The following is a 27,061-nucleotide window of genomic DNA, read 5'->3' as shown; positions in this document are numbered from 1 at the left end:
AGGTAGGAAGATGAGTCCAAAAATTACAACAGAGCTGCTGAAGCAACTGCGGCAGGGGATGAAGAGTCCCAAGTATGTCCAGGAGCCTGTCCATGCCTACATAGTGCCCTCAGGAGATGCCCACCAGGTATGGATGGATGGATGGATGAAGGGGGTGATTGCACTTTCCTTCCCTGCAAAAAATAAAAGCCAGGGATAACCCAAAGTCATCCTTTGTTCACTCATTTTAATGGTTCTAACATAAAAGCCGGGGTAACCTGAGAAACATCACGTTGGAAAAGGTTTCTGGAGTCTATTCAGGAGACTGAGGTTTTATGTTCTTGTAACAAATCGGTGTGGATGTTCCACCAGCAGCTTCTCATCAGATTGTCTCCAGGGAGCTCATGCTGCAAGAAAAAGGAGCTTGCCAGAGCACTTGCTGTCCCCATCCTGGCTGGGAAGAATGGATTTACTGGGGAAGGAGAAGGCATTATCTAGCCTTTCATTTCTCCATTAACACTTCCTGATCAACACATATTCTCAAAGTGAGGTGGCAAAGGATTAGTTGCAAAGTTCTTCCTTTGCAAGATCCAGTTCTTGGTTGAATTTGCTGCCTTAATTTGCAAAGCCCTTCAGATCCCATGTAGAGGGGCCTTTGGAGGGGCAGGGAAGGAGCAGGCCATGCCAACATTTCCCTTTCAGTGCTGCTCTACATCAGCTTGTTTTGCACGCTAAAGCCAGGAGGGAAGTGTGGTCTCCGGGTGGTAACCCCTGGCAGTAACTGTTGTGTGCTGCTTCTGCTGGTGAAGAGTTTTGTAGTCCATGACATGAATTTTAAATGGCTGAACTGCCTTTTACCTCCCCTGCCTGCTCACATGCTCTGCTCACTCTGTTAGGAGGCCCAAGAAGTGCCAAGGGTTTTTCCCCCCTCAGCCATTTTCAGGAAACAAAAGACCTGAAGCTTTCCTGGCTCACACCCAAAGCTCCCTTTTACTCCAGGGTGTGCAAGAGCAAAATGCAACTGAATCGGAACCTTTGCCCTTGACTTGGCACTGGGGTGAGCTGAGTCCAGACTTGCCTGTGCCTTGGGACCGTGTGTGCAGCATCGTGTTTCCTCTTAGGGAGATCCAAACTTAGGCAGGTAGAGGGAAGGCTTTTTCTGCAGCTGCTATTGTCTGCTGCATTCCTGCCTCAAGCTGCCTCTGTCCATATATAACTCTGGTTCATTTCACTAGACATTAAATGCTGTCATGTGAGTTGAAGAATGTGACCCTCAGGACTTCTGGGGTTTTCTGTTGCTTTCTTTTCCTTGACAGAGTGCAGTTAAGCAGAGAACCCCTTGTTGCTATTTCCTGCCAGGCGAGTTGGTCAGGTTTCTCTGCAGAGCAAATCTATCTGAATGGAAACGATTACTAAAAGCTGCTGATTCTGGCGCCTCCTGAATAGCTAGTGCAGGAGTTTGTCTGTGAGCTTTGGGAATTAGTGCAGTTTTAGGCATTGGCGGGAACCTGTTGATCCCAGAACAGACTTACTGCTTCCAGGTAAATTGTGATGACCTGTGATTTTGCAGCTTCTCCACCTTCCAAGTAAGGGTTTGTTTCCTGTACACAAATAGGAACTTTACAGCCCTGCAGTCAGTTTTTGCTCTTGGGCAGCTTCCTTCATGACTCAGAAGGCTGTGGTTTAATGATAGCCAAGCTTTTGGTGGCTTGAGCCATTTCTTCCCCACAGCCCAAGCTGCTTATTGCTGTCCTTGCCTCACTCAGCTGTTCCTGAAGCTATCGTGGGATCTGCACTGGAGACCTTGTCAACAAAGAGGACTTTCCCTCTGATGTTGACATGGGGCTTAGATTAGGGGAAACCGTATTCCTTTCTAGGTTGCAAAGGAACCCCTGGATTGAACTGATGCTGATACACCCCAATGCTGCAACTTGCTGACTAATTTCTCTTTGTAACACTGGGAATGTTTTTGCTCTGAGCTCTGTGGTACTTTTAATACTGGTTTTCCTGCCAAGGCTAGAAGGCTTAGGCTATAGTACTGCCCGGAGGCTTGGCACCAGCTGTGTCCTTTGCTTTCCATGTTTAGTTGTGTAAGGAGCTGAAGGACTTGCAGAACTTCTCAAGCACAGCTGGTGCTGCCTCTGGTTTAATCAAGGCTGCTAGTACCTTGGATTTGTGGCTCCTGCAGCCAGCCCTCAGTGTTGGCTTGCTTTGATTTTTGATGCTGGTGATAAGAAGTCAGAAGCAGCAGGCTGATTCCTTGGGGACCTGGGTGGTCTGAAGGCTGATGGGAAAGGAGGGCAATGGGCTGAAGTCCATAGAAAGAGCCTGCTTCCTTTTGTGAGTTCTGGGTGGATCTTGTGGCTGGAGGTCTCAAAGGATCACAAAGGGGTGAAATGCCATGCTTTTGGGAATGAGGCACCGAAATCCTTTGTAGTTTAGTTAAAAATGCCTGCCTGAGCTTTTGGGATGTTGCAGTGGTAAATGCAGTATCCAGTTTATGTTGAGTCACTCAGTTTACATTGAATCTGGAATTTGCTCATACGGGAATATTTCAGAGATTGGAGGAGCTTTCTTGTTAATGGGAGGGAATGATGTTTGGATTACAGTTTGGGTTTGGAGCCAGTCACAGCTTAACTGGGGCTGGCTTCCACCCCTAGGCCTTGACTTAGTGAAAACAAATTTGGTCAGATCTGGCTGGTTTTCCACATCAAAGAAGCACCTGCCCAGCTCAGGGCCCCATGTTTGGGTTGCAGAGATGCTGTCTTCTGCTCAGGGCTGGCTCCTCCGACACGCACGTATTCAGAGCCAAGGAATCAGCAAAGTTATAAAGCAAGAGATGGCTTGTGCACAGGTTGCACTGACCTGTTCTAGATCTTACCAATGCAGTTAGGTTTTTGGCAGTGAATACTGACGTCCCTCCAAGTACACAGCAGTGTTTGTTCTTTAATGGCATCAGTGTTGTAGCTGTAAGGGCAGTGAGCTGCACTTTTCATTACTGTTCTTGGTTGACATTAGGCTACAATAAGCTTTAACATGTTAATGGCTCAACCAGGCAGGCTTTGGTGATCAGCACCACTGATGTTCTTTGTGCTTCTTCCCAGCTTAGCTGAGGGTTTCTGTGATGCATCCCCAGTGTCTGCATATCAGACACTGACAGGTGTGGTGGAAATCAGACATGAAAGGCCCGAGGAGGGCCAGGTTGGAGGTCATCAGATCTGCAAGAAAGCCCCAGGGAAACACCTTGTTCTGACTGTGCTGTGGCCTGTATTTTGTGTGGCGTACGCAGGTGTCCCCCTTGTAATTTTAGCTCATGCAAAACATGGGCTCATCTTTGCACAGTGGGGGTTGCTGCATGGAACAGAACAGGTGGGTGTGCAAGAATTCAGACTGACAGATGAATGAACCATCTTCCCCTCCACATCCCTCATACTCCTTTTTAAAGCCCATCTGCCTCATTGTAAACTCAAAACATTCCCTGGATTTGTCTGTAAGTGGGACAGCAGGAGGTATTTCCCACACAGTCAAGGTCTTTGTTAGCTTAGGTCAGCTTTTACTGGATCTAAAACTGATGGGCTGCTTTTTTTTTCTTTAAGATTTTTCTTTTTAATTGTTTTAATCCATTTCACTGCTCTGTGCTGTTAATGCAGCCAGCTCAGTGTTAACGTTTCCTATGAATGTGAGATCCCTTGTCTGCACAAGCAAACTAGCCTGTAGTCTCTGCTGCCTTGGTCAAGAGAAAGGGAAGAGAAATTGCTGCTCTGATTTGAGATGTACATAATGGTATGATGCACAATGGAAATTTTGAGCATCCCTTTTAGGCTTCTGACCTTGGGAGATTGTGTCCCAGCTTTGAGCTGAGATCTGTAGGAGAGGGGGACTTGTAGCAGTTCAAAGGCTGAAGAGTCATTAAGAAATGTTAAAAAGGGGAATTCTCCTCAGGTCTACATGGCTCTGCCTTCATGTTCTGTCCCGCTGCTGTGTGACAGGCAGCTGGGGAAACGAGCACTTGATTCCTTTCCTGATTGACTTTGTCCTCTTGATCTGCTGATGTTATATTAAAGGGAGTTAGTGGTGATGGTAGTGCTGTGGTGGGCTGAGGTGAATCCACATAGAGGTGTGCAGAGGGCAGACATCCCTTCCTGCAGTGGTTATCTTGACCCCTCTCATCCCCACAGCTGCTGAGTGTATGTCACAGCCCTGTGGGGTCTGTGGGGCTGGACAGGATGATGCACAGGGAACTAGACCGGTTCAGAGAAGAGGGTGCCCATGGTCTCAATATCCACCCCATTTCTGCCAGCTTTCATTAGTGGTTGGTTAAAATAGAGAATTTCTTGGGAATACATGCCAGCAGTCTTCCCTGGCAACCAGGAGCAAAAGCTATTTGGCCAGATCCTCTTTTGGGCCATGGGTGGTGTTGTCCCAAGGCTCAGTTTCAAAACATTAGTGGTGAATAGTTAGTAGCTGCTGCTTATGGTGTCTCCTGGGAGGGGAGAGGCATAGCTGTTCTGGAGGGGTATGACTGTGGGGTGATTGGGAGCAAAAATAAAGAGTTGGTCCTAAGTGCTCTGGATTGTGCTTCTGACTCCCTCCTGCCTTCTTTAGAGCAATGAAGAGTAACAGGTTTGAAGGGAATATTTTCTAACAATCAGGTGATTTTAAAAATAGCCCTGGCCAGAGGCAGGCAAATGCAGTATCTGTCAGATTAGGAACTAAAACCACCTGAGAACTGGGCTGTAATTTCTCAGCTCTGTCCCTAAAATGTTTCTTTAGCCATAGCACAGCTGAGTGCAGGGAAGCTTTATGGGCAGAGGAACAGGCTTTGGCTTCAGCCCATTTGTAAGATAGAAATGCAGGGGTTTTGCAGCTCAAACATCAGTGCTGTCAGCCTGGATTAATCCGATGTGCTGAGTTGCACCAGTTAATTATCAGCCCTACTCAGCAGTTCTAACCTTCCAACTTGCCAGAATGGTATCCTATAAAAATGGTGTGTGGGCTACTTCAAGGTACAGTTCCTTTAATTTTAATCTCCTGGGGATGATGGATATCTGTGCATTCTCAGGCTTGTCTGTGGCACTGTCAAAAGATCTGTCCACAAACACAGGTTGTGATGGGTTTGGGATGAGGATGGACTTGTAATCTTTGATTCCCTCTCACCCACCAAACCATGGTCTGGTGGTTTCTGGTGGAGTTGGGTCTTGAGTAGGTAAGGAAGAAGTGAGAAGCTCAGCATCTCTCGGGTCCTAAGAGTTAAAGTTTTTCCAGTTTTACTACCTTGATAATTTTCTTTCAATGTCATTGTAGTGGGAGAAAAGTCTTCAAGGCGTTCCTATAAACGCCAGTGAGGGACTTCCCTGGAAATCTTACGGATTTTATGCACTGATTACCCTGGTCTCCAAGATCAAGGGGTGCTTCTGGTTTCTTTTCCTTTCACATTGCAGCTTCAAAGGCAGCATTTGTTTGTTGCCCAAAGGGGTGGCTGAGTGTGAAATAAACATCTGCAAACTCTGAAGCACTTCAGTGTTTACAGATGTTTGTGGGAGAAAAGTGCTGCAGCTTAAAAAAACCCCAAAAGCAGTTGGACATAAATACAATGTAATCACAGATGATTAAATGTTCCAGTAGAGTAGAGCCCAGGATTTTTTAACTCATTTTGTTCTCTCTGTGGTGTCCTTTAGGAGAAAAGGCTTATCAAAGTTTTTGTCATCAGCTGATTTCCCCCCCTCCTGCTGCTATAAATAATTGCTGCCTCTTTTGTTTTCTAGAGTGAGTACATTGCACCCTGTGATTGCAGACGGGCGTTCATCTCTGGATTTGATGGCTCTGCAGGTACCTTTCCAGAACTTGGGTTCTTGCTGAAGTACTTAATTCCCCTGTAAAGAGCTATTCCCGTTCATAACACAGGGGCAGGATGGAAAAGGAAGCCTATCCAGCTTGTTTGAACTGTTTTCTTCCCATTTCAGCATCTGCAGAGTTATGTCTTGGCTGCCCACTGGAATTATGTAATATCAGCTCAATAACAAGTTTTCAGAAAACGTCTGACCCCTGAATGAACCTCTCAGAAAGTAAAATCCTGTTAACTCTTTCATGTGGTGCTTGTAACCTACAGTCATTCCTTTTGATCTGCAGGTTTTTACACTGACCGTTTGGGCTGGGTGAATAGCAGATGGACTTCAGCTAGCCTCTCTGTTTAAACACAGCCAGAAACTGCATTTGGAAACTGAAGGCTGTGGAAAAGTTTGCTTATCTTGCTGAGACAGGATGTTTTCTTGGCTCTAGGATAGGTCTGTTTCAAAAGACCTAGTTTTTACCCTAGCTGTGCCCTAAGCTCTGCAGCTTACTCTGCTGTGTGATTGTTGGAAAGTTGCTTTAGGCTTTTGAGGTCTTTTCCTCCCTAATTGCAAATTGGTTTAATAGATACACCTACCTATGTATTTGGAGAGTCCATTCACCACTTCCTATGAACTACGCTGGGGCCTCATGTGGAAGGTGATAAATCCAGGGCTCTGAGCTGCTATTAGTGGATAACATGAATCCTGTATTAATTTCATGCCTTCTGCATGGCCTTTTCATAACCTTCTTCTCTATTTTGGGCCCTTGTTATGTTCTTGGAAGGTCTGTGTTCCCAGCTTGCCGGTGAGGTTTCACCAGGGGCTCACCTTGCATTTCTTGCTTCATCTTTGCAGAATGAAGCAGCTGAAAATGGAGTTTGTCTTGGGGGAGTTTGGTGGAAGACAATGAATTCCTATTTGGAAACTCTGCACTACTAATCTGGGCTTCAGTTTCTGGTGACAGAGAGTATGGCCAAGATGCAGAGACTCGAAAGACATTTGATTTTGAATTGCCAAGGGCAAGGCAGCTAGAGTGCCTTGCTGAGATGTCACTGCCCCTCAGCTGTCTGCTTGCATCCCTCCATCTGGAGTCAGGGGAATGGGACAGACATTGAAACCAGCAGAAGTTTATGTTTGTATTTCCTGTTCAGCCATCCCTGTTAGAGCTGTTACATTTGGGAAAGGGGTGCAGCTGACAGCTGGAGTGATACCCATGTCTGCTGGCCTATAACAGCTGTTTCTTGTGGATGGCCAGAGCCCAGGCTTCCTCCTCACAAGAAGATGGGATGGAATCCGGGGATGTACAGTATGTGTTACTGTGACAACAACCAAATGGAGACCACAGTCTCTGTTACAGAAGGTTTGGAAAATCCCATTTACCCACTTCCACTGACTGGCTGAGATTGCTTAAGTTGAATTCCTCTGAGGCAATTCATTAAGCTGCATCTTTGTGCATACTGTCCCTGAGAGGATTTGGAAAGTTGTAGTGCAGAGTAAACAACGAGTATCTTCACTGAAACTGGACTGACTTTTGAACAGTGAGAAGAGCTGCCTTTTTGGGAACTGGGGTGCATTTCAAACACTCCCCTTGCTCTCTGTGTCCCTGTGTGGTAGCTGCCCACCTCTAAATCATTGCGTCTTTCTGCCTTCCTGCCTAGGTACTGCCATAGTAACTGACCAGCATGCAGCCATGTGGACAGATGGCCGCTACTTCCTGCAAGCTGCACATCAAATGGATAACAACTGGACACTCATGAAAATGGGTATGCAGGAGGCTGGGATACTGCTACACTGATAAACAGAACAATCACAGACCATTTGATTACTTCGCACATGTTACAGCTTGGGCTGTAGGGATTTCCCATCATGCAAGGGCTTAGGAACATCTTGGATACACTGATCCTGCTTCAGTGTCCTGTGACTCTTCTTGCCCATGGGTCTAGACATTCATTAGTAGATGTATTAGATGCATTAGCATGGACTTTGTGGGTAGAGTGGGAATGCTGCAGTATGACTGATGCTTTGAACCTCTCTTTTTTCTTTAAATCCTTGGAGGTCTGAAAGATACACCAACTCAGGAGGACTGGCTGGTGAGTGTCCTCCCAGAAGGCTCGAAGGTGGGAGTGGACCCTTTCATTATTCCAGCTGGTTGGTTTTACTTTGTTTTGTAACTCTGGGTTGGGCAACTAGATCTTGCTTCTCTAGCTAAGCTATTGTATGATGGTATGTAGGTAATCGTGTTTCAGCCCAGATTGGGTCGTGGGTTACACTGTTATGCAAAACAGGTTGGATTTTGGTTTTAGGCATGTATCACGAGAGCTCCACAGCAGTGCATCAAAAACACAAGGGATGAGAGCTACTCTGGGCTTGCAGTGACTATACCTGGAAAGCAGAGGCCAGGTTCACCTCCTGTTGTCTGTGCTGTGGCTTGGCATGGGCATTTCAGTACAGAGTTGCTGAATGCCTTGGTCAGCACAGGAGCCAGAACATGCAGGTAAAACTCATGCTGGTACTTCTGCTTGGTGGTCTTGGTATAGCTGCAGCTTTCCCTGTAGGAAACACATTCCTGGAGAGGTAGCATTTTTATCAAATGAATGAGTATCCATCTACTCATGCTTCAGAGCCCAATTCAAAGGTCACTGGAGGTGAGGGGAGATATATGCTTGGTTCATATGGACTAAGGATCAGTCTTGTGGCTTTGTGGAAGCTCATCTGGTCTCTTGTCTAGCTTAGATCTAGCATGGTTCTGCACTGGGGTAGAGGACACCTTTGCAGCACCCTCTGGGAGTGTAACGTCTGTCTTCCAGCTGGAGCAGTTCTTCAGCTCAAGCATGAGGCTCCAGGACTGTGAGGTTCTGCACCTGCTGCTGGCTATAGCGACTGCGTTTGTGGACCTCTAATTGCAATAGCTTTTGATTTGTTTTTAATGGAATGGGAAAAAGGAGCTGGAAGGAAAGGAGGAAACTCAGATTCTTGAGTCTGTCCTCTATGAATGGGGCCATAGTTGAACCAGTGTGTGTTCTTCAAAGCCGTCACTCTTGACTCCTTTCCCTTTGGCAGACCAGTGGAAGAGGATGTCCAAAGCCTTGAGAAGTGCTGGCCATGATCTTGTGCCTGTCAAAGAAAACCTGATAGATACAATCTGGACAGACTGTCCTCAGCGCCCCTGCAGGCCTCTCATCACACTTGACCTGAGCTACACAGGTGAGAAGCTTAACTCCCAATAGACAGGAACTGTTTCTACTGCCCTATCCCCACTTTGTTTTCCTCTTATAATGTAGGGAGAAGAACTCTACTGCAGGACCTCTGTCCTCAAAACTTAAAATAGCCATTTGTTAGAGGCTAGAGAACTTCAAAACAAATCCGTGTATGTCTGGAGGGCAGCTCATTTGAGATGGTTCATGTCAGTTATTAGAAAGGAGGGAGGAACACAAGCACAATGGATTTTGGGTACCTCCAAAATTCAATGTGTCGGTCTGTGTTTGCATCATCATGCCCAGTAAAGCTGGTGACTGTAGCTGCTCATACTGTGTTTTGCAGGGGTCAGCTGGAAAGACAAAATTGCAGCCCTCCGTTCAAAAATGGCTGAGAGAAAAGTCCTGTGGTTTGTGGTAACGGCCTTGGATGAAGTAGCATGTAAGTCTTTGCATCTCCTTTCTCAGTTCTTCCTACAAAATAAATGTCCTTCCTGCCTTGGAAAGGAAGAACTCTGCCAGGGTGAGAGGCACTTATGACAGCCAATGTGTTTCTTAGAGGTCAGTTAACTTGTATGACGTGCAGTGGTGATAATGGGTCATAAACAGCAAGACAGTATTTCTACACAGTGTCTTATTACACCAGGGCAGCTCCTGAGTACATTTTTGGCCCAGGAAACTGCAAATCACCACCTTTGAAAAACAGCCCAGGCAAAGGGAAAGGATTTGTATATAAAGCCTGAGGCAGTTTGAAGGGAGAAGAAAAGACCTATGAGATCTTCTGGCTGTAAAATATCCTGATGCTGCCTTACCCTAAGGGAAGATGGAGACTCTTTTCTGCTGTGGAGTCTGGGCTATAAACAAAGCAATGCAACATGCAGCTTTGTATACATAAAGCAAGGGTGGAGTACACAGCATTCACAGTAATCTTCCTAATTGTCACTACTTTTGAAGTCAGTCTCTACCTCTCCAGTGTTTGGCAAATGCTTTGGTTAAACAAGTAAGTCGGGGCTCAACTTGTATTTCCAGATCGCTTTAACTGAGGGTCACAGGGTCCTACTGGAGAGTCTCCTCTGTGTTTGGGGCCCCAAGGACAACTAGGTCTGCACACCCTGGCTCCCAGCCCAGCTTGTAGGAAGGGAGGATGGCCAGAAACAGCAGTGGTTTCCCCAGGACTGTTGTTACTAGTGCTGTGTATCCTTTGTGCAGATATCACCAGTTCACAGACTGGTGCGGTGGGAACATAGCACTGGTAGGTTGTGAGTGCTGCTGATGCCTGTGCCCCGTGTCTGATCTGAAAAGGTAGAAATGAAGGTCGTGTGTTCCTAGCAGCAGCACTGCCAGCTCAATGTCTGTGGTGCTGGGTGAAGCCAGCTTGCTGTGGGCTCTGGGCTCTCCTGGATCTGGGACACTGAGCAAAGAGCTTGTTTCATGAAAGAAGTACTCCTGAGCGTGGTGAATATGACTCCTCCCCAGGGAGGCCTGCGTGAGCAGAGATGGTCTGTCTCACCTTTTCAGGAGCATCTCCAATTAAATTAATGATAAATTGGTGCCCGGAGGTGGTTTCAGATTAAATGTCTCCAGCAAAGCCAAGCTTGGTTATGAATCAGAGGTTTTTAAGATGGACCAGAAGTTATGAGAGAAGCTTATTGCCAGGTGCCTGGTTGATTTCCTGTCCTAAAGGGGGAAGGGGGAGAAGTTGTCTTTAATTGAATCTAATTCATTTCACTGTGTTAAACTCCAGACAAGTTTCTGGGGACAGAAAGAGAGCCACAGAGGAGGCTATTGCCTCCTTACTGCGTTAGGAGTTGGCTGAGCAAGGAAGTTTGTACCCATGCAGTAAAGAGTTCTTTGTGGCTCTTTTCTGCTTCCAAGTGACCTCCTCCTTCCCTGGGGAGAATCAAACTCTATTTTTACTTTAGAGGCAGAATTTGCATGGTTCGGTGAATACAGTGCTGGGTTGTGATTTAGGACATGTTGGTTCTTTTCCCAGCTGTCCTGCTGGCTGGCCTTATTGCCTTGAGTAACTCATTTCAGCTAATTGGATACCATGGGGCTTTTATTTGACCCTAAAATCAGGAGTTTGGAGATGCTGAACATCTACTTCCCCTCTTGACTTTGCCTGGAGTTGTGTGAGACTGTGCAGTTGGCATCTGAAATGTTGGAGGCACCCAAATGAGAGGCCTTTGGGGAGTATTTTAGTCTTGCCTATTGTGTCTCCATCCCTCAGTGATCAAGAAAAGGATTGGGATGAGCTGATACCTTGTCCCTTTGAAGTCTTCTGGCTGTCGAGAAGTGAACTTTAATTGCATTGCACAGACCAGAAAGGGCAAACAACTACTTTTTTTTTTCACCTTGTCTTTTTTGCCTGTACCTTTCTCCCAAGCCAGCCCTCCTTTAGAAGTTAACCTCTTAATTTCCTTGCCCGATGGGAGTGTTTAAACTGCAGTTGTGGTGCCATCTCCTGGCAAAAGCTTAGGATTGCTGGCAAAGCAGCAGGACGAGGGACAGCTGGGTGGGAGCTGGACCCACGGCCTGCACCCGTGACGACTCATTGCTTGACTGTGTTTTGCTGAGATTATTTTTGGCTTTCTCTAATGTTGCAACAGATGAACCAGGACTGTGATTCTTGGCGTTCTTATTTTCCAGGGCTTTTCAACCTCCGAGGCTCTGATGTTGAGTACAATCCTGTGTTTTTTGCATACGCCGTCATAGGAATGAACACAATCAGGTGCTTGTATTCCCCTCTTCTGTCCCCCAAGATGCATTTTTTACTATGGGAGAGCTGTTCTAGCAAAGCATTTGTCTTTTCAAAATGCCCACGCTTGGGCACTTTAGTGTCCTGTCTGAGCACTTTTGTCTTCAACTTTAATTACTCTCCTCCCCTGATCAGAGCTAGAGAGGCAGCCAAGGGCTCTGCTGCACTCCTCAGCACATCAATTGGCTTGCTGGGTGACCTTGGGCATGATGACTGACCCCTCTGTCTGTCACCCTGAGATAACACAGAGGGCCCTCAAAGCCCTGGTTGAAAAGTGGGTAAGAGCCAGTGCTGGGCTGGATGTTGGAAAACTTTACTGTTATTGATGAGTCGCTTCAAAACTTCAGGGACTGTGTAGAAAAGTTTCAGGACTGGCTTATGACAGAAGGCTTCTTTCCTGTGACTGCCCTGTATAATGAACCTCAGCAAGCACAAGTCTTTTGGAGGCATCTCCAAGCTGCTAGCTAGATATGTCTGAGGTGTAAAACCTGGCTGGGTGAGTACAGGCTGTATGTGAAGGCTGAGCTGAACTTTCCCATTTAGTGAAAGTGAGAACAGCGTGATATTTAGAACAACATTAGCTTTCTCTTTCCAGATGTTGCCCTTAAAAATAAGAGAATGGCCACTATTCGCCTCTGTTACTCTCTCCTGCTTGAAGTGCAGTGATGGGATACAGCCAGTTTGAATGTGTCATACAAACAGAAATGCTGTCAGCACCTTTCCTCTCAGCAGGGTGGTATATCTTAACTTCAAAGCAGGATTTAAGCAGTGTGAAGGCCAGTGGTTAAAACAATATAGGACAAAGTATAGCACATAATTAACGAACTCCTTTCTCCCTGAAATGTCACCAGAGTGGTTTCTCATTCCCTTTGTCACTCCGACTATGGCAGATGTACTCCCAACTATCTTTTCTGTCTGATTTGTTTCTCAGGCTCTTCATTGATGGTGACCGGATAATGGACCCAGCTGTGAGAGAACACTTACAGCTCGATTCCACCCTGGAGCCTGAGTTTAAAATCCAGGTGATGCCCTATGGATCTATCCTGTCAGAGCTGCAGGCTGTTGGTGCAGGCCTCTCACCCAAGGAGAAAGTGTGGCTCAGCGACAAAGCCAGCTATGCTCTGACTGAGGCCATTCCCAAGGTCAGTGGCCCTTGAAAAGGAAAATGTTTTCCTCTTTTCTGCTCAGCGTGGTCAGGAATGGTGTTAATGAGGGCAGCTGCATTCAGCTTCCCATCTGCAAAGCATGATCCAGACTGGAGCTTGTGCAGAAGGGATCCAGCCATGCTGAGGTATTGAGGGGTTGTTAATCCTGGGGTTGCTCTTGCTGGAGCTGCCCTTCCAACTCACTAAGCTGATTTACCCAAAGAATTGTCAGCTTAAGATAAGACCAGTGCAGGGACAGAGGGAGCAGGGTGAACTCGGGTCATGGTGCCCATGCATGGAGCATCAGCCTTATGTGGACCAGCAGTAAGAGCTGGAAACTTGCAGAAACCGAAGCAGTAAAGTTGAGTGGGACATTTGGGAGCAGGCATTTGGCTTGATGTGTCTCAGGATGGTTCCCCTTCTTTATTTCTGTGGCTTGAGGATATCAGGCAATATGTGACATCCTGTACTGAAGGCAGGAGGTACAGGGTGATAGAGTTTTTGCAGCAGGGAACCTTGTGAGGACACGGATAACCTGGAGGCACTGGTTGTCCATGCAGTGAGCGCATCTGCTGAGGGACACTTGTAGCATCAGAATCATTTCAGTACAGCTGCACTTGCTGTGTCTTACCCGTGTACTTAAACTTGGTTGTCTGGGAGTCCTGCAGTCCACCTGATATTCAGTAGTAATGAAAGAAGAGAGTTGGGGAAGGGTATGTCCTGCCTGTTTCATGTACTGCAGAGGTGTGCTGCAGGTGTGTGTATGATACAGCCATACCTGTGACAACAGAGCTAACTCATGGGGCCTGAGGACTTTTTCTGTATACAGGGATTTTAAGAGTGGTATCAGCTTTGTCTCTTCCAGAAAACGAAATCCCAAGAGCAGGGTCTGTTAGTGTATCCCTGGGCTGCCACAGTTTGATACCAGCACACATCTCTGCTTACACTCTCTGGCTCTCATGGCCAAACGATCACGTGTTATTTTTCTCCAGTAATGACATTCACTTATATACCTTAATAGATTCATTGCATTTGGTGCATGAGGACAGATGGTAAAACCAAACAGGTCTGGAAAGTTTTGTTACTTTCAAGGTGTCCCTTTAATATGGGATGTGGCTCTCTGTGCCTTTGCACTGACTTGAGGGAAACACGCAGTTTGCTTTGTGTAGGTCTTTGTTCTAAAAACCAAGACGTATGTGAGCAAGAGAGACCCTTTTTTGCCCCTGCTCAGGGTTAAATCTTCTGACACCTTAATCCGTTTCTAGGTGCAAATGGCCTTTTTTTTCATGGTAGCAGGAAGCAAAGGGTCTGGGGAACATTCAGGATAAATTGTTGTTGCTCCTTTGCCTTCAGAGTAGAATTGCTGTAGTTGGAGTCAATGGACTAAGTTGCTGTTGATGGTTTACTCAGAGCATCCATATGGAGAAGTACAGCAGGTCTGGCCTAGATTAGGGGATGTAATGATTTATAGTTACCTTATTTACCCTGTTAGCAGTTTTGGCTGATACTGAGTTGTTAGGGTGCTACATGCCCTCTCTATGCAATGGGAGAGTCCCTGCCTCAAGGAGCTCTGTGCAGTAGAAAGGAGGAAAGGAAGAATTGTAATGTCTTGATTAAAAACCATGGATAGAGTCATTGGAAGAACCAAAGGTTTCCTGGTTCCTCATGCTGGGCTTTTTTCTTCAGCTTTACACCACTTTACAGCAGCTGAGCAACTGGTCTGAGGTGCTTTGAAGAACCCTACTGTTGGAAGTCCATCTACTGTCTGTCTCTATCAAAGCCAGATATTGACACTGGCAAAAATCCAGTACATTGTTAAACACAGATCTGCAAACCCTTCATAGGTTTGCCTACAGCTGCATGTAAATATGCTTTTCACAGAAGATTAGTAGAACCTACCAGTACCTGTAAAAGGCAAACCAGTCTAAGAATCTTACTGTTGAGAAGTTTTGTCCTGAGTCTGATAAAAGGACTTTGCTGACTTGTGGCTTCTTCAATACTTTAATTCCTTCATAATGTAGTGTAATTGTCTTGCTATTTTTAGACCTGTAGGATTTGTATGAAATTGGTCTTTGCTGAGAGTCTACCAGGCCTGTGCTTGTGTAGGTGCTCATCCCAGCTCCTCATATATAAGTACAGCAGAGAGCTCTGGGGCAAAGACTTCATTCTTGATCCTTCTGGTGCCAAGTGTGGCAAGGCTTGCGCAAGTCACCTCAGTTGGTGAATTTCTGAAGACGTGCTTTAATCTAAGGACAACTGATGTTTGGGGAAGTGGTAAGGGATCAGTTACTAGTTCTTAATGCAGGGCCATCCCATCCAGGCACAGGAAACTTTTGTCTCAACACTGCTGATGTAAGCTCCTTTCAGAAGTGGACAGCATATAACGCTCAGCTTTGCAAAGGCCTTTCTTTATTTCTTGAGGTGTTTGTCAGAGCTGCTGATCATTAGAAGTGGTGATGCTCAGTGCTGGAGGAGCCAGACCCTTGAGGGGCCCACCAGGTTCAACTCCAATGCTTGTAACCTGGGCTGGATACCCTTTGCTTCCTGCTACTTGAGGGTGACAGTCAGGTAACAAGTCAAGGTGACTTTTGGTCTGTTGGCACAGCCTAAATTCCACCTTAGTCCCTGGGATTGATATTTCTCTTTGGCTGTCTCTGGGACTTCAATGTACATCAGCAGTAGGAAACCCATGGCTCAGGCATTGATATATATTCTAATTAGCATATCCAAATCTTCACCCTGCTTCATGACAAGCTCCTTTCATTTCCTTGTGGCTGTTCTTCCTTCAGTCAGAGACTCTTTCTCCTCTTTATTCACCAGTGCCCTTAGCTGACTATTGGCAATCAGTATTTCCCAGCGCCAAAGGTTGAGAGAGACTGCTGAAGTACAGATTGTGGCCTGGCTGAGTTATTAAACCTGTAGGATTATATAGTCTGGCTAATCCACAAGTAATCCCTGTCCTTCTACTGCAGGATTACCGATACCTCACCCCATATACCCCCATCTGCATTGCAAAAGCTGTGAAGAACGCATCGGAAACAGAAGGCATGAGAAGAGCACATGTAAGTGAAGCCTTGAGAGTCTCCTTGCACATGGCAAGAGGTTTGTTTTACGTTTAGGGAGAGAAATTTTCTTTCAGTTTTAGTGTTGCAGATTAAAAAGCAAATAAGAATTTGGATAGCAGAGTAAAAGTGGTTTTCTGTCAGATATCTACTGCTGCCGAAGCAGTGTTTTTTGCTTGTTTAGCATTCCCTTGGAGTGAAGAACAACATTTGTGATAGTGTGAGGAACCAACCTTGCTCTGTTGGAAGACCCTGCAGACTTGAGAAGTGTTGTTTAGAGTATGAGCCCTCAAAGGGAATGTTCTTTCCCCTTTACTAGTTCTGTTGTCTTTCTCAGTGGAGTCTTCAAATTGTTATCACTTTGATAAACACAGCCTAAAGAACATAGAGAAATTCTTCGACACATGGTGCAAAACACAGTTCAAGATGTTCAGAAGCAGTTAAGTGTCCTCAAAGCACTCTTGATTTTGTGTCATCATCATGACACAATGGAAACGAGATTGATTTCCCAGGAAGCTTCATAGTTTCAAGCAAAAAAAGCTGCCTGTGAAACAGGTTCATGATAGGGCTGAAATTTTCTCTTGTTTATTTCCTGTTAAGTTTCAAGCAGCAATTTTCACAAGAGGAGAAATGTGCCAGTTAAAGCAGGGCTGGCAATTCTGGACTTGTTCCATATTTTCTGCTAGCTTCTTGGGAACTGCTGCTTTCTATTTCAATGCTTTTCTTTGCCTGTTAGGTAATGGGAAGTAAAAATACTTGTTCTGAGCAGAGACACTTTGTCACCGGCTACCTGAGGACAAAACTGTGCCTTGCTCTTTGTATACTTGTCTCCTTGCCTCTGCATGCTGTAAGCATGTAGAAAAAAGGAAGAAAAACGGGGGTTATCAGGCAAGAGAGAAGCCAGAAGCTGTGTGACAGACTGTGCTGCCATGTGCCTGAAGGGTATGTTCCCCTGTCGCATCACCAGATGTGTCGTGTGGCTACCTGCCACAAGCTGAAATGCAAGAGGTTGTGTGTTGAAGCACAAGAGACTTGAAAGACATGTGCAGGGTTTGCTGTGTACTTGGTAATTCTTCACGTTGTGATACTTTCCAGCAGTAAACCTTTATTAATGTTTGTTTAATTATCTGGATACATTTCCAGTGCTTGTATTAATTACAGAATGCAGAACCCAGAACGACCTCTTAGATCATCTCTTAGTGTCTCTGAAGCTTGCCGGTTAAATTATTTTGCCTTAAAATCTGTTTATACTGAGGCTTGATAAATCTTTTTTCTTCTCAATTCCCTTTTCTTCTGCCTGTTTTAACGCAGGTTAAAGATGCTGTTGCCCTGTGTGAGCTCTTTAACTGGCTGGAGAAAGAGGTAGAGTATTAATATTTTTAACTTGGAGATTCTATTACTATGTAAAATCCTTCATGAGCATAAAATTTTGTATTCTTTGTAGTGCCTTTGCTAAAAGTGGGAAAACAGTTGGGGTTTTATCTGTTTTTTGTTGGTGGGATTTCAGTCATGCTTTCACCCAAGGCCCCCATTCATTTTACACAGACCAAAGCCAGAGCAGGTGAGAAATGACCTGAATAGGCTTAATATAGTGTTAATACTGTCTTGTGCTGGCTTGGTAGTGTAAATCATGAAGAAATACACAGTTTGGTGCAGTACTTCAGAACTATTCTCATGGTAATCAGTATTCTCTGGCAGCATGGACAGATTTGGCATTTATGAATGGAGAGATACAGTCATGCCCATGTGCAGTGAAAATTGGATAAAGACAAATTACTCATGATTTCTCTGGGTTAGAAGTAACAGTGAAGGTGCAGAGTGCCCAGTGTTACACAGCAACTTACTAAGCTGTGCTCCTGTGCCTGAGTGCATTGGCTTTACCTATGGAGATGGCTTGATGGCTTCCCAAAGGTACCTTTTTACATGTCTGAGTACCTCAAGAAGTCTGCCTCGGGGGTTATGCAACATAGCTCTTGCTTCCATTTGCTTGTTGTCCAGTCCTGGGGAAGCTGTCACAGGTTTTAATTTATCAAATACCTGAAGTAAAATTTAAAATTTAATGTCCTTTGTTTTTCCTGCAGCTGCTTCCATTACTTATTTAAAAGCATAGAAATTCTGCTAACACCATAGTTTGTTGGAGAGAACTGTTTAAGCTTAGTGTAACCTGTCTGTGCAGAGATGTTGCCTTGTGAGATGCTGCCTCTGCACGTACCTCTGAAGTTAATACTGCACTAACTGCTTCCTAGTCAGGGTTCAGCGGTCCTGCTTTGTCTGTCTCTGCTTCCTCTTCTTACATGCCCTGCACAATATTGCTAGGTTGGTGTTTGTCAGTACTGAGGAATGAGGACAAAAAACCTGGAAAGAGGTCACTTCAAGGCTGGGTTTCATAACGCACAGACAAGGGTCAGTGGTTCAGCATTTAGCATTTTCTTGGTGTCCTAATTCAACCTACATCTTTGTCCAACAGGTTCCAAAGGGAACAGTAACAGAAATAATTGCTGCAGACAAAGCAGAGGAGTTTCGCAGGTAAAAAGTAAATCCCCTTTGAGGATGGCATTTTTATCCTTTGTTTTTAGTACATTCTTTAGAAATCCAGTTCACTCGCAGGTATATTTTACCTGAGGACAAACCATTACTACAGGATTTCTTTGAACACTTGAAAGAATTGGGGAAGAATTGGGTCTCTGGGGAGATACAAGTCCCAGCCCACTGGATCCTACCTGCTTTTCTTTTGAGATAGCAATGAGGAATGCCACAGGTTAGGATACTTAAATACGAGACAGTTGCCTTCTTACCACAGAGGAGTTGATATAAGAGTTAGATTTTCTTCTCTTCTGATGGAGAGTGAGCACCATTTGTTTTGAGAGCTACTCCCATGTATACATCAGCAGGACCTCTAAAAATGCCTTTGAGTAAATAAGTAACAAAGAAGAAATTGTTCAGGACATGTCTTCCCTAGGTGGTTTGGGTGGTGAATTTTCTGCTGGTAAGGAAAGCAGGTTTCCACATGGTTGGGAGGATGGGGCTTCAATCTGTAGAACTCTCCTATCCAAGTATGCTTGCCCAGATCACTTTCAAAGCTAAGGGGAAGGCTGAGGTGGTGCGAAATTGAGGATGAGGTCACTCCAGGTACCTCACGTGCCTGTGTGTTCCTCTCACTTGTGCTGTAGTGACCACAATCTTTTCTTTCAGCCAACAGAAGGACTTTGTTGAATTGAGTTTTGCTACCATATCAAGCACAGGACCGAATGGAGCCATCATTCACTACAAGTAAGAGAAACACAGCTTCTCCTTTCATCCTTCAGCAAACATAGTCGGAAGGAGCTATTAGGCTTCTTTGTGGTGTCACAACAGATTACTCTAGGGAGATGTTGATTGCCATGTTGCTTTATTCCACCAGAGCTTCCACACTTACTAAATTAAAATCTCTCCCTGGTGGCAGCATGCATGTATTATCATGCTGATCTGCTCAGGGGCCATAGAAAAGGGCTGTTTTGGAGGTAGAAGTCTGGGAAGGAGGAGTATGAACTGCAAACTGTTCTGAAATATGTCCAGGAACAGATGTTGAGGGTTTTGCTGGAAGCAACAAAGCTATACTGTACTGTAGTGCTATTTTACTGTAGACAAATACACTCCTCAGTATGATCCCTGGCTCAGCATGTGTATTTTCCATCACTGCCACAAGAAATCAGAGCTGCCACATCCAAGCTTGCACTTAATGTGGTTTCTGGACTGCAGACGTGGGCTGGAGACCTTAAAACTGTGGAACAAAAAGCTTTGTGTTTAACTGAACAGGCCAGTTCCTGAGACCAACAGAACGCTGTCTGTGAACGAGATCTACCTCCTTGACTCAGGAGCACAGTACAAGTGAGTGGGATGAATGGTGCTATACTTTCTGCTCCCAGTGCCCACCTGCAGGATCAGCTCCCTGTTGCTGTGGCAGGCATGGTAACATGTAGTTTTGAGCACAGTGCCATTCCACAGAGAGCCTGCTCATTGTATCACCTTTGTATGCCAAGTGCATCGGTCAGTGGGTGGGTGATTTGTGACAGAAGGCTCTGAGCTGGGCTCAAGAGAGCAGACTGGGGCTGCTGACAAGCCTTGTCTGGGGTAGGGGATGAGGTCTAAAAGTACAGTTCTTACCTAAGTCCCATTACCAGGGTAATGGTAGCTTTGCTCTAGCTGGTAGTGCATGTTCGTTTCTATTGCAGCCCTGCAGGCCTGACTGCCCTGGTTTAGGCTTGGGCTGCCTACACAGCAGCCTGCACAGCCGAGTGAGGCACCTCATCTGCCAGGTCTGCCCTGTGGGCAGATTTGACTGATGTTGAGGTCAAAGCAAGGCAGGACAGCACTGCCCTGTGGTGTTCTGTGCCTTTCCAGATTGAGATTCAGAGACAGGGTTTCTCATTGCAGTGGCTACTTGGGTCTCAGGTGTGTTTTTGGGAGGGCATCATACGTCTGTTGACTCAGTACTGTTTTGACAGTGCCATTCAGTGGCCTCAGTCTCTGCAGCTGTTTACTGTGGAACTCTGACTCCATGGAAAATGAAAGAAGTGATGTTTTTAACCAGTGTAAATAGATGAGAAGTGGCTTGTTCAGTAAGTTGCAGGACAGGCCTGGCTGCTTCTTTGAGATGAGCTTTGTCTTTAGAGCTATTGCCTTTTTGTTATGTCAGTCAGGAAGAACTTATGCAGAAGAACCATACAGACATCCTTTGATAAGATTTTTACAAGGAGATCTTTTTTTTCTTCCTCTGATGGCCTAATAAATGATTTCCTTAGTGCCACTATGAAAAGCAGCCCTTTGAATACAATATAAGCTGGACATCAATGGCATTGTGACAGGGATGCTCTGCTTGGCCCTGCGAAGAAGTTAAACCTTGAGCTCTTTGTGACCACGGCCTGTGTGTGCTGGGGAAAAGCGTAGGCACAGAAGTGTTTCCAAGGGAACTCATTATTTAAGAGCCTCTGTGTTTTTGACAGCAGGCTCAAAATGATATTTGTTAGAAGGAACTTTGAGCCAGTTTTAGACATCTCAGACTAACCCCTATCCAAATGCTGGATAACTTGTAGAAGTGTTAGTACAAGACATCCTGAGGATGAAAGGGACGCTGTACCCCCTTTCACTTCGCTGAGCTGGTAGCTGTCATTTATGCATAAGTATACCTTTTTAAGGTGCAAATGAATCATCTTCCTTAAAAATTTGGCCTTCTCTGTTCTGTTCTCTATGGACAGGTACCAGTTGCTAAACCTCAAATTAGCATAATTTTTATGAGCAGTTTAGATTCTAATTTGCGAAGAGCTTTGGGATGCTTATGGATGAAAGATAACATTTTGAATTGTAAATCCTTATTGCTACATCTGGGACGTGTGTGTTCAGGAATTTTGAAGATTAAGAGCTGTTACATCATGAGCAGATGACTTTACCCAATTATGAGCTTGGTTGCTTTGCTGCAGTGTGACAGGGTTTTCTGTGCATTCTCACTTTGATCTTTCTCCCCCATCGCTTTGCTTCCTGAATCTTTTTTGTCTCTGAAGAGATGGTACAACAGATGTGACCAGGACAATGCATTTTGGCACACCATCAGCCTATGAAAAGGTAATTTGGCATCTCAGTGTGGTTTGTGATCTGATGCTTGTTATTAGAGATACTTAAACAAATGAGTAATGTGCCTTATTGCTATATAGTCAAAGCACTCTTATAAAGTATCATTTATTTAATAATGTGTGACAGCATCTTGATAAAGACTGAAAAAGAAACTGTCAGACTTCATACTTCCAAAACATAAACTAAGCGATTTAGAGAATGACACCTTTCTATCTTAAAATGCACACCTCTCATCTGCAAAGTGACATGTCTTCTCTAAATAATAAAATCAGCAGGCTGAGGATAGACATTACTGGCTTGTCCAACATGGGGGTTTAGTTCAGTGCAAAGCTCAGTGTCTAATGCAAGTCTGCAGTAGTGGTTTGTGTCTAGTGTACCATATAAAAAACCAGTCTCAGACTTATGTGAGGAGGTCTGTGTTGGAAATTCAGTAATGTAATTTTGTTTATTTTAAATTGCTTCATTAATTAAAACTAATTTCATCATTATAGTTTACCAGGTGATGAAAATGTGCTGTAGGGTATGCTCAGGAAGTAAACCTACAGGCACAGAGTAAATCAGTCATGTAGGTCAGGTGAATCCTGCTGCTAAACCTGCAGTCTGAGTTAGTGACACTCTCCTTAATTAACAGAGAAATATCTTCAGAGTAGTTTAAACTTGTTCTGCTCATAGTTTGCTTTGGCATTGCCAGCCACTGGGAAGCATGGGCAAGCCTTCCCAGATCCTCTGCAATTTGCACAAGATGCAGTCTTTCTTTCCATTCCTGGGGAAGACAAAGTTTTACCTCTCCCTCTTTACTTACAGCACACTTTTCTTTGACAGGAATGCTTCACTTATGTCCTGAAGGGACATATAGCTGTGAGTGCAGCCATCTTCCCAAATGGAACCAAAGGTGGGTTGGTGAGTTGGAGTGTTTTGACCACAGCAGTGACCTTTGGAGAACTGGTGGTCTGAGAGCATCATTACAGTTGACAGGTCCAGATGTGTTAGACAGATGTTGATGTAGCTCTCTGTGTGTGTTTCCATCACAATATTTTGGATTCTGGATTACTGATGCCATCTCTCTGAGCATCAACTGGTGCTGAAAATTCTGAGGGAGAAAGTCTGAAGGGTGTTTGAAATGCCTGGGTTTAGAATGATAGTGACTTTCATCACTCAGTGGCATGATAACACATCTGTGGCCTTTCTGTCCTTGGAGGTTGTCTTTATGCTTTACTCATGCCCCTGTTGGAATGAGAGGTCACTTCCCAGCTTCAAAAGGACAGGCTAATTCTGTACCAGTTAATGTGGAATCTCTTTTGTCAGTGAGCAGCATAGAAAAATGAAACAGGAAGAAGCTGTTTGGATTTTGTGCAGGAGAAGCTGTGACATACATTCACCCCTGGTGAATTTGTTGCAGAGCTATTTTCTCCCTGATCAAACACCTTGCACAAAGACTTTTCTTTTTAGAATTTTCTCTGGTTTGTATTCTTGGGTAGGTGAGGAAAAAGCAGCTGCATAGTGGTACAAGAAACCCCAACTGAAACTGAAGGGTGTCTGGGCTTGGTGTTCACAGGCAGGCAACAGAAATTCTCTGCATTCTGATTGAAACAATGTGAAATGACTGCCCATCCAGGCTAGAGGTCTGGCTGATTAGTTCACCAAATACAGTTGGCAAAAGTCTTCTATTTTGAGTTCATTTAGTGTAGCTACCTTTAAGAAAGGTACTGAATTCTCAGTGGGACATTTAACCACTAGATTCTTTCCTGAAAACCCCAGTGGAGCAAGCAGCAGTGCTATGTTTCTCTTACAGACCATCTTCTGAAGAGCTGTGCAATGAGAGAGAGAGGGGCTCTTTAGTTTAGAAAGGGCTTGAGCACGAGACTTGCCCAATCTGCCCTGTAACTTCCAACAATCCAATGGCTTGCTTTCTTTGGTTAATGGTGGGGGTTGTTGGTTGGTTGGTTGGTTTTTTTTGCATGTTTTTCAGGTTTGAACCTTCAGTGTGATTATCAGTGTCTCTGTGGGAGCCTGACTTGATCACATTCTCTCTCCATGTCTGTCTCTTCCACTTGGCCTGCAGGTCACCTTCTAGATTCCTTTGCCCGCTCTGCCTTGTGGGACTGTGGTTTGGATTACCTGCACGGGACAGGACATGGAGTTGGCTCTTTCCTAAATGTACATGAGGGTCCTTGCGGCATTAGCTACAAAACCTTTGCAGACGAGCCCTTGGAGGCTGGCATGATCGTCTCTGATGGTATTTAGCATTGATGATTCTCTCTGGTTACTGGGGGAGGGACAAAGCTCTTTTAAGATGCAGAGGGAATAAATCTGACAGTGGTGTAAAGGAAAGGTGGGATCACAAGCTCTAGTCCTGCCTCCTCAGTGCATTATTTTAATTGTCATTTAAGCTTTCTAGGTGAAGAGCCTCATTTTAGCTCTTTCACCTTCCATAAAGCATCTTTGCAGCTGGGTGCTGCAAGCCTGCTGCCTGCTCTCTACAGTGAAAGCCTCAACAGAGCTGTGCTGCTGACCAGCCAGGCTCTGGCATGCTGCATTCCATTCTGCAGTGGAAGAGCTGGCTGCAGTACAAGCCGGACACCAGCTTTCAGGAGCTAATCCTGTCTTTACTATGAGCTATTTGAGGCAGCTGTTAAATCTTTGCGTGCCTTATTCTTCCAATAGTAAATGCTTGGGTTTGCTGAGAGATGTTAGATTCCTTCAGGGCTGCAAAGTCCTGTCAGGGAGTTGGGAGCGCTCTCCAAAATCAGTGTTTTGGGGATGATGTTACCCAGCTTCCTTTTGTAAAGACATTAGTATTGTCTTTGGCCGAACACAACTTGTAAGGGCACCATTAGTATCTGGTATCTGGAACACATGTACTTTGTGCTCTCTCTTGACTTGCAAAGAGACTTTCTGAGCTCGAGGGCTGTCTGTCTTGTTTCTCGTCTCTTTGAGAACTTTTGCTTTAACCTTGCTCAGGGCTTATGTGCAGACTAAGTAGAGTCAGAAATTTGTTTGCCTCTGTGGATGCTTGATGTCAAGATTACTTAGTGACTTCAGTGGACTAAAGCCATGGAGTGGAAGTTTGGCCATAGGGAATAAGTATTTGCACAGTGCAGCTATGTGGCTTAGTTAATTACTGTCTGTTTCTGCAGAGCCTGGGTATTATGAAGATGGGTCCTTTGGGATCCGAATAGAAAATGTCGTCCTTGTGATCCCTGCGGAAACCAAGGTGAATGACGTGCGAAAGTTGTGCCTCTCTCCATGACTCACTGGTTGTAAACCTTTAAAGTACTGGAACTTGAGGTGGGACCATGCTGCAGACAGTTGAATCCTACTCAAGGTTTCCAGAATGTCACTATGGTGAAGACTGATTCTAAGTCTCCCTTGCTAATGAGGACACAGCAGACAGTCGTGCTTCTGCAGAGTTTCCATAGCTTGAAACATGTATTTCAAACACGTATGTGTATATAAAACAGTTATGTGATTGTTGTTTTTAAATGTTTTCTGTCCAGATGTCAAAGCATCTTTATTCAGACCCTTGAAGACCCATTGCTGTAGAGTTAGTTGATCTTCTAAAGTCAGGATTTTCTTCTCTGATAGAGTCCTCAGTGGCCATAGAAACAGCTACAGTCAGATTTTGACGTTATAACTGCCAGTCTGGGTTATGCTTTTAGAAATGTCAAACTGAAAATGACCATACAGTCATTAAGCTGACTCCTGTACAATTGTAACATGGGATACAACCTTTAAGAAGTGACCATGGAAAGGACATAACTAAGGCTTGTATTGAGATTCTTTGCTTGAGCTATAAGAAGAGTGTTACTGTAAGTTGCTACCCTCTCATCTGAATGTTACATGGGTGGTTCTGTAGTGATGACATGATCCACGGAGTACACGTGATCTGGCTAGAGCTGTTCCTAAAGATTTACAACCCCATTTGTCTTTCTGCTGCAGTACAATTTCAAAAACAGAGGGAGCCTGACTTTTGAACCCTTAACCCTGGTTCCGATCCAGACGAAAATGATTGATGTTAATTTGCTGACACAAAAAGAGGTAAGTGAAACAGCAGGTTTGTATTGCCTTCTTTACATTAGCACCACCTTCTTCTCTTCTGCTTACAAGAACCACTGGCCTCTCTTCAATTTCATAGATCCAGAGAGCAATGCTGAGCAATGAGACTTGATTTTAAACTTGATCCAGCTCTGGGTGGGAGGGTGGACTAGACAAACTCTCCAGAGTTCCTTCCCATCTAAATTATTCTATGTTGTCATAGGCAGTGAGAGCCCTTCCAATGAGTTTTTTGGTAGTTCCCTTGATTTATTTGTTATCATCTCTCCTCTTTCCCTCCTCCTGCCTTAATTTACTTCTGTGAGACTATCCTGCTGTCTCTCCAGAGACTTATGCTATGTCTCATGTTGCTATCTGCATCTGCTCATGATCAGTCCCATTCAGCCACACCACATTCTGAAGTCGGTATGGCCTCTGAGCAGACATCAATAATATGTGCTCATCAGCATTTATTTCCTGAACAGCTTCATACTCTAAACTTACCATTTAGGTCTTCCACTACCTTCATTAGTATTTCACCTTGTTTTTCTACCATACTCTTTATTTTGCCTCAAGCCATCCTCCTTTTCTGAATGATAATCCTGTTTACATTTCCTTTTTCTGAAGAGGACTGAGGAGAGTACCAAGATCTGCTTGGTTACGTGTTCCCATCAATAGGGCAGCTTTTGTCTCAGAGCTTCACTGTTCAGTTAGAAGTTTGCAAAGCTATTTACTAGACTGTGCCAAGGTAGCTATTCTGGCTTGCTGGAGGCAGTGATTTGCAGATGCTTTAAATACTTCTCAGCTGAACTGAACCTTGGCTCTTCTGAAGACCTGGGATCAATCGCTTCAGTTCCTACCCACATCAAATTTACAAGTCACTTCTATAATTAGAGGTCTGTCTCTTTGGGACAGGAACCCATCCCAGCCTAACAGCTCAGTCCCAAAGAGCGTAAGGGCATACAAATGTCTTTGTACACAACTTGTAAGGGCACCAACTCTTCCGTGGTTATGCTGAATGTCATACCCCTCCCTTTCTCTAGCGTAACTGGGTGGATGACTACCATCAGAAGTGCAGAGAAGTAATTGGAGCAGAACTGGAGAGGCAAGGCCGGCACGAAGCTCTCCAGTGGCTCATCCGGGAGACGGAGCCTCTCCTCAGAGCTCAGTAGCACCACGGTTGTCTGCGGTGTGTAGAACATCAGGACCACTCGGTGTCACAATGATCTGAGTCCTCTTGACCCTTGACACCACTGGGAGAACGTTCTTCAGTAAACCTTTGGGAATCAGGAGGGGATTCGTGTAGTGTTTGGCTCCCCGTGATGTGTGCGGGTGGTGTGGGGGTCAGGATGTTACAGTCTGAACAGTTTTGGGGGGAGGGTTTGAGAATGGAAAGCAAACAAACTAAATAAGCATGTTGCCTTTGAAACTAGGCTCTTACTGAAATAATGGT

At 45.0% G+C, this 27,061-nt stretch overlaps 1 protein-coding gene across 1 annotated transcript; it reads left to right on the top strand.

Annotated features, from left to right (window-relative positions):
• Window positions 1-27,061, top strand: XPNPEP1 (X-prolyl aminopeptidase (aminopeptidase P) 1, soluble). Its single transcript, XM_010019492.1, has 19 exons — window positions 1-127; window positions 5,745-5,808; window positions 7,469-7,573; window positions 7,866-7,958; window positions 8,871-9,014; window positions 9,351-9,446; window positions 11,654-11,735; window positions 12,694-12,904; window positions 15,880-15,969; window positions 17,281-17,331; window positions 18,437-18,495; window positions 19,162-19,239; window positions 19,765-19,836; window positions 21,507-21,567; window positions 22,399-22,468; window positions 23,639-23,812; window positions 24,714-24,790; window positions 25,516-25,614; window positions 26,652-27,061. Exons 1-19 carry the CDS (start codon window positions 11-13, stop codon window positions 26,778-26,780), a joined length of 1,872 nt encoding a protein of 623 aa, XP_010017794.1. The 5' UTR covers window positions 1-10; the 3' UTR covers window positions 26,781-27,061.

Source organism: Nestor notabilis, unplaced genomic scaffold (assembly GCF_000696875.1).
Source record: "Nestor notabilis isolate BGI_N333 unplaced genomic scaffold, ASM69687v1 scaffold10908, whole genome shotgun sequence".
NCBI lineage: Eukaryota > Metazoa > Chordata > Aves > Psittaciformes > Psittacidae > Nestor > Nestor notabilis.
Note: the sequence above shows the minus strand (reverse complement) of the source record. Positions and strands in the feature narration are given on the sequence as shown.

Bases quoted from the DNA above. Each gene is read 5' to 3' on its own strand.
- XPNPEP1 (XM_010019492.1), top strand. From the start codon at position 11: ATGAGTCCAAAAATTACAACAGAGCTGCTGAAGCAACTGCGGCAGGGG. The intron at 17,332-18,436 runs GTAGAGTATTAA...TTTGTCCAACAG, and splicing joins TTAACTGGCTGGAGAAAGAG to GTTCCAAAGGGAACAGTAAC. The intron at 25,615-26,651 runs GTAAGTGAAACA...CCCTTTCTCTAG, and splicing joins ATTTGCTGACACAAAAAGAG to CGTAACTGGGTGGATGACTA.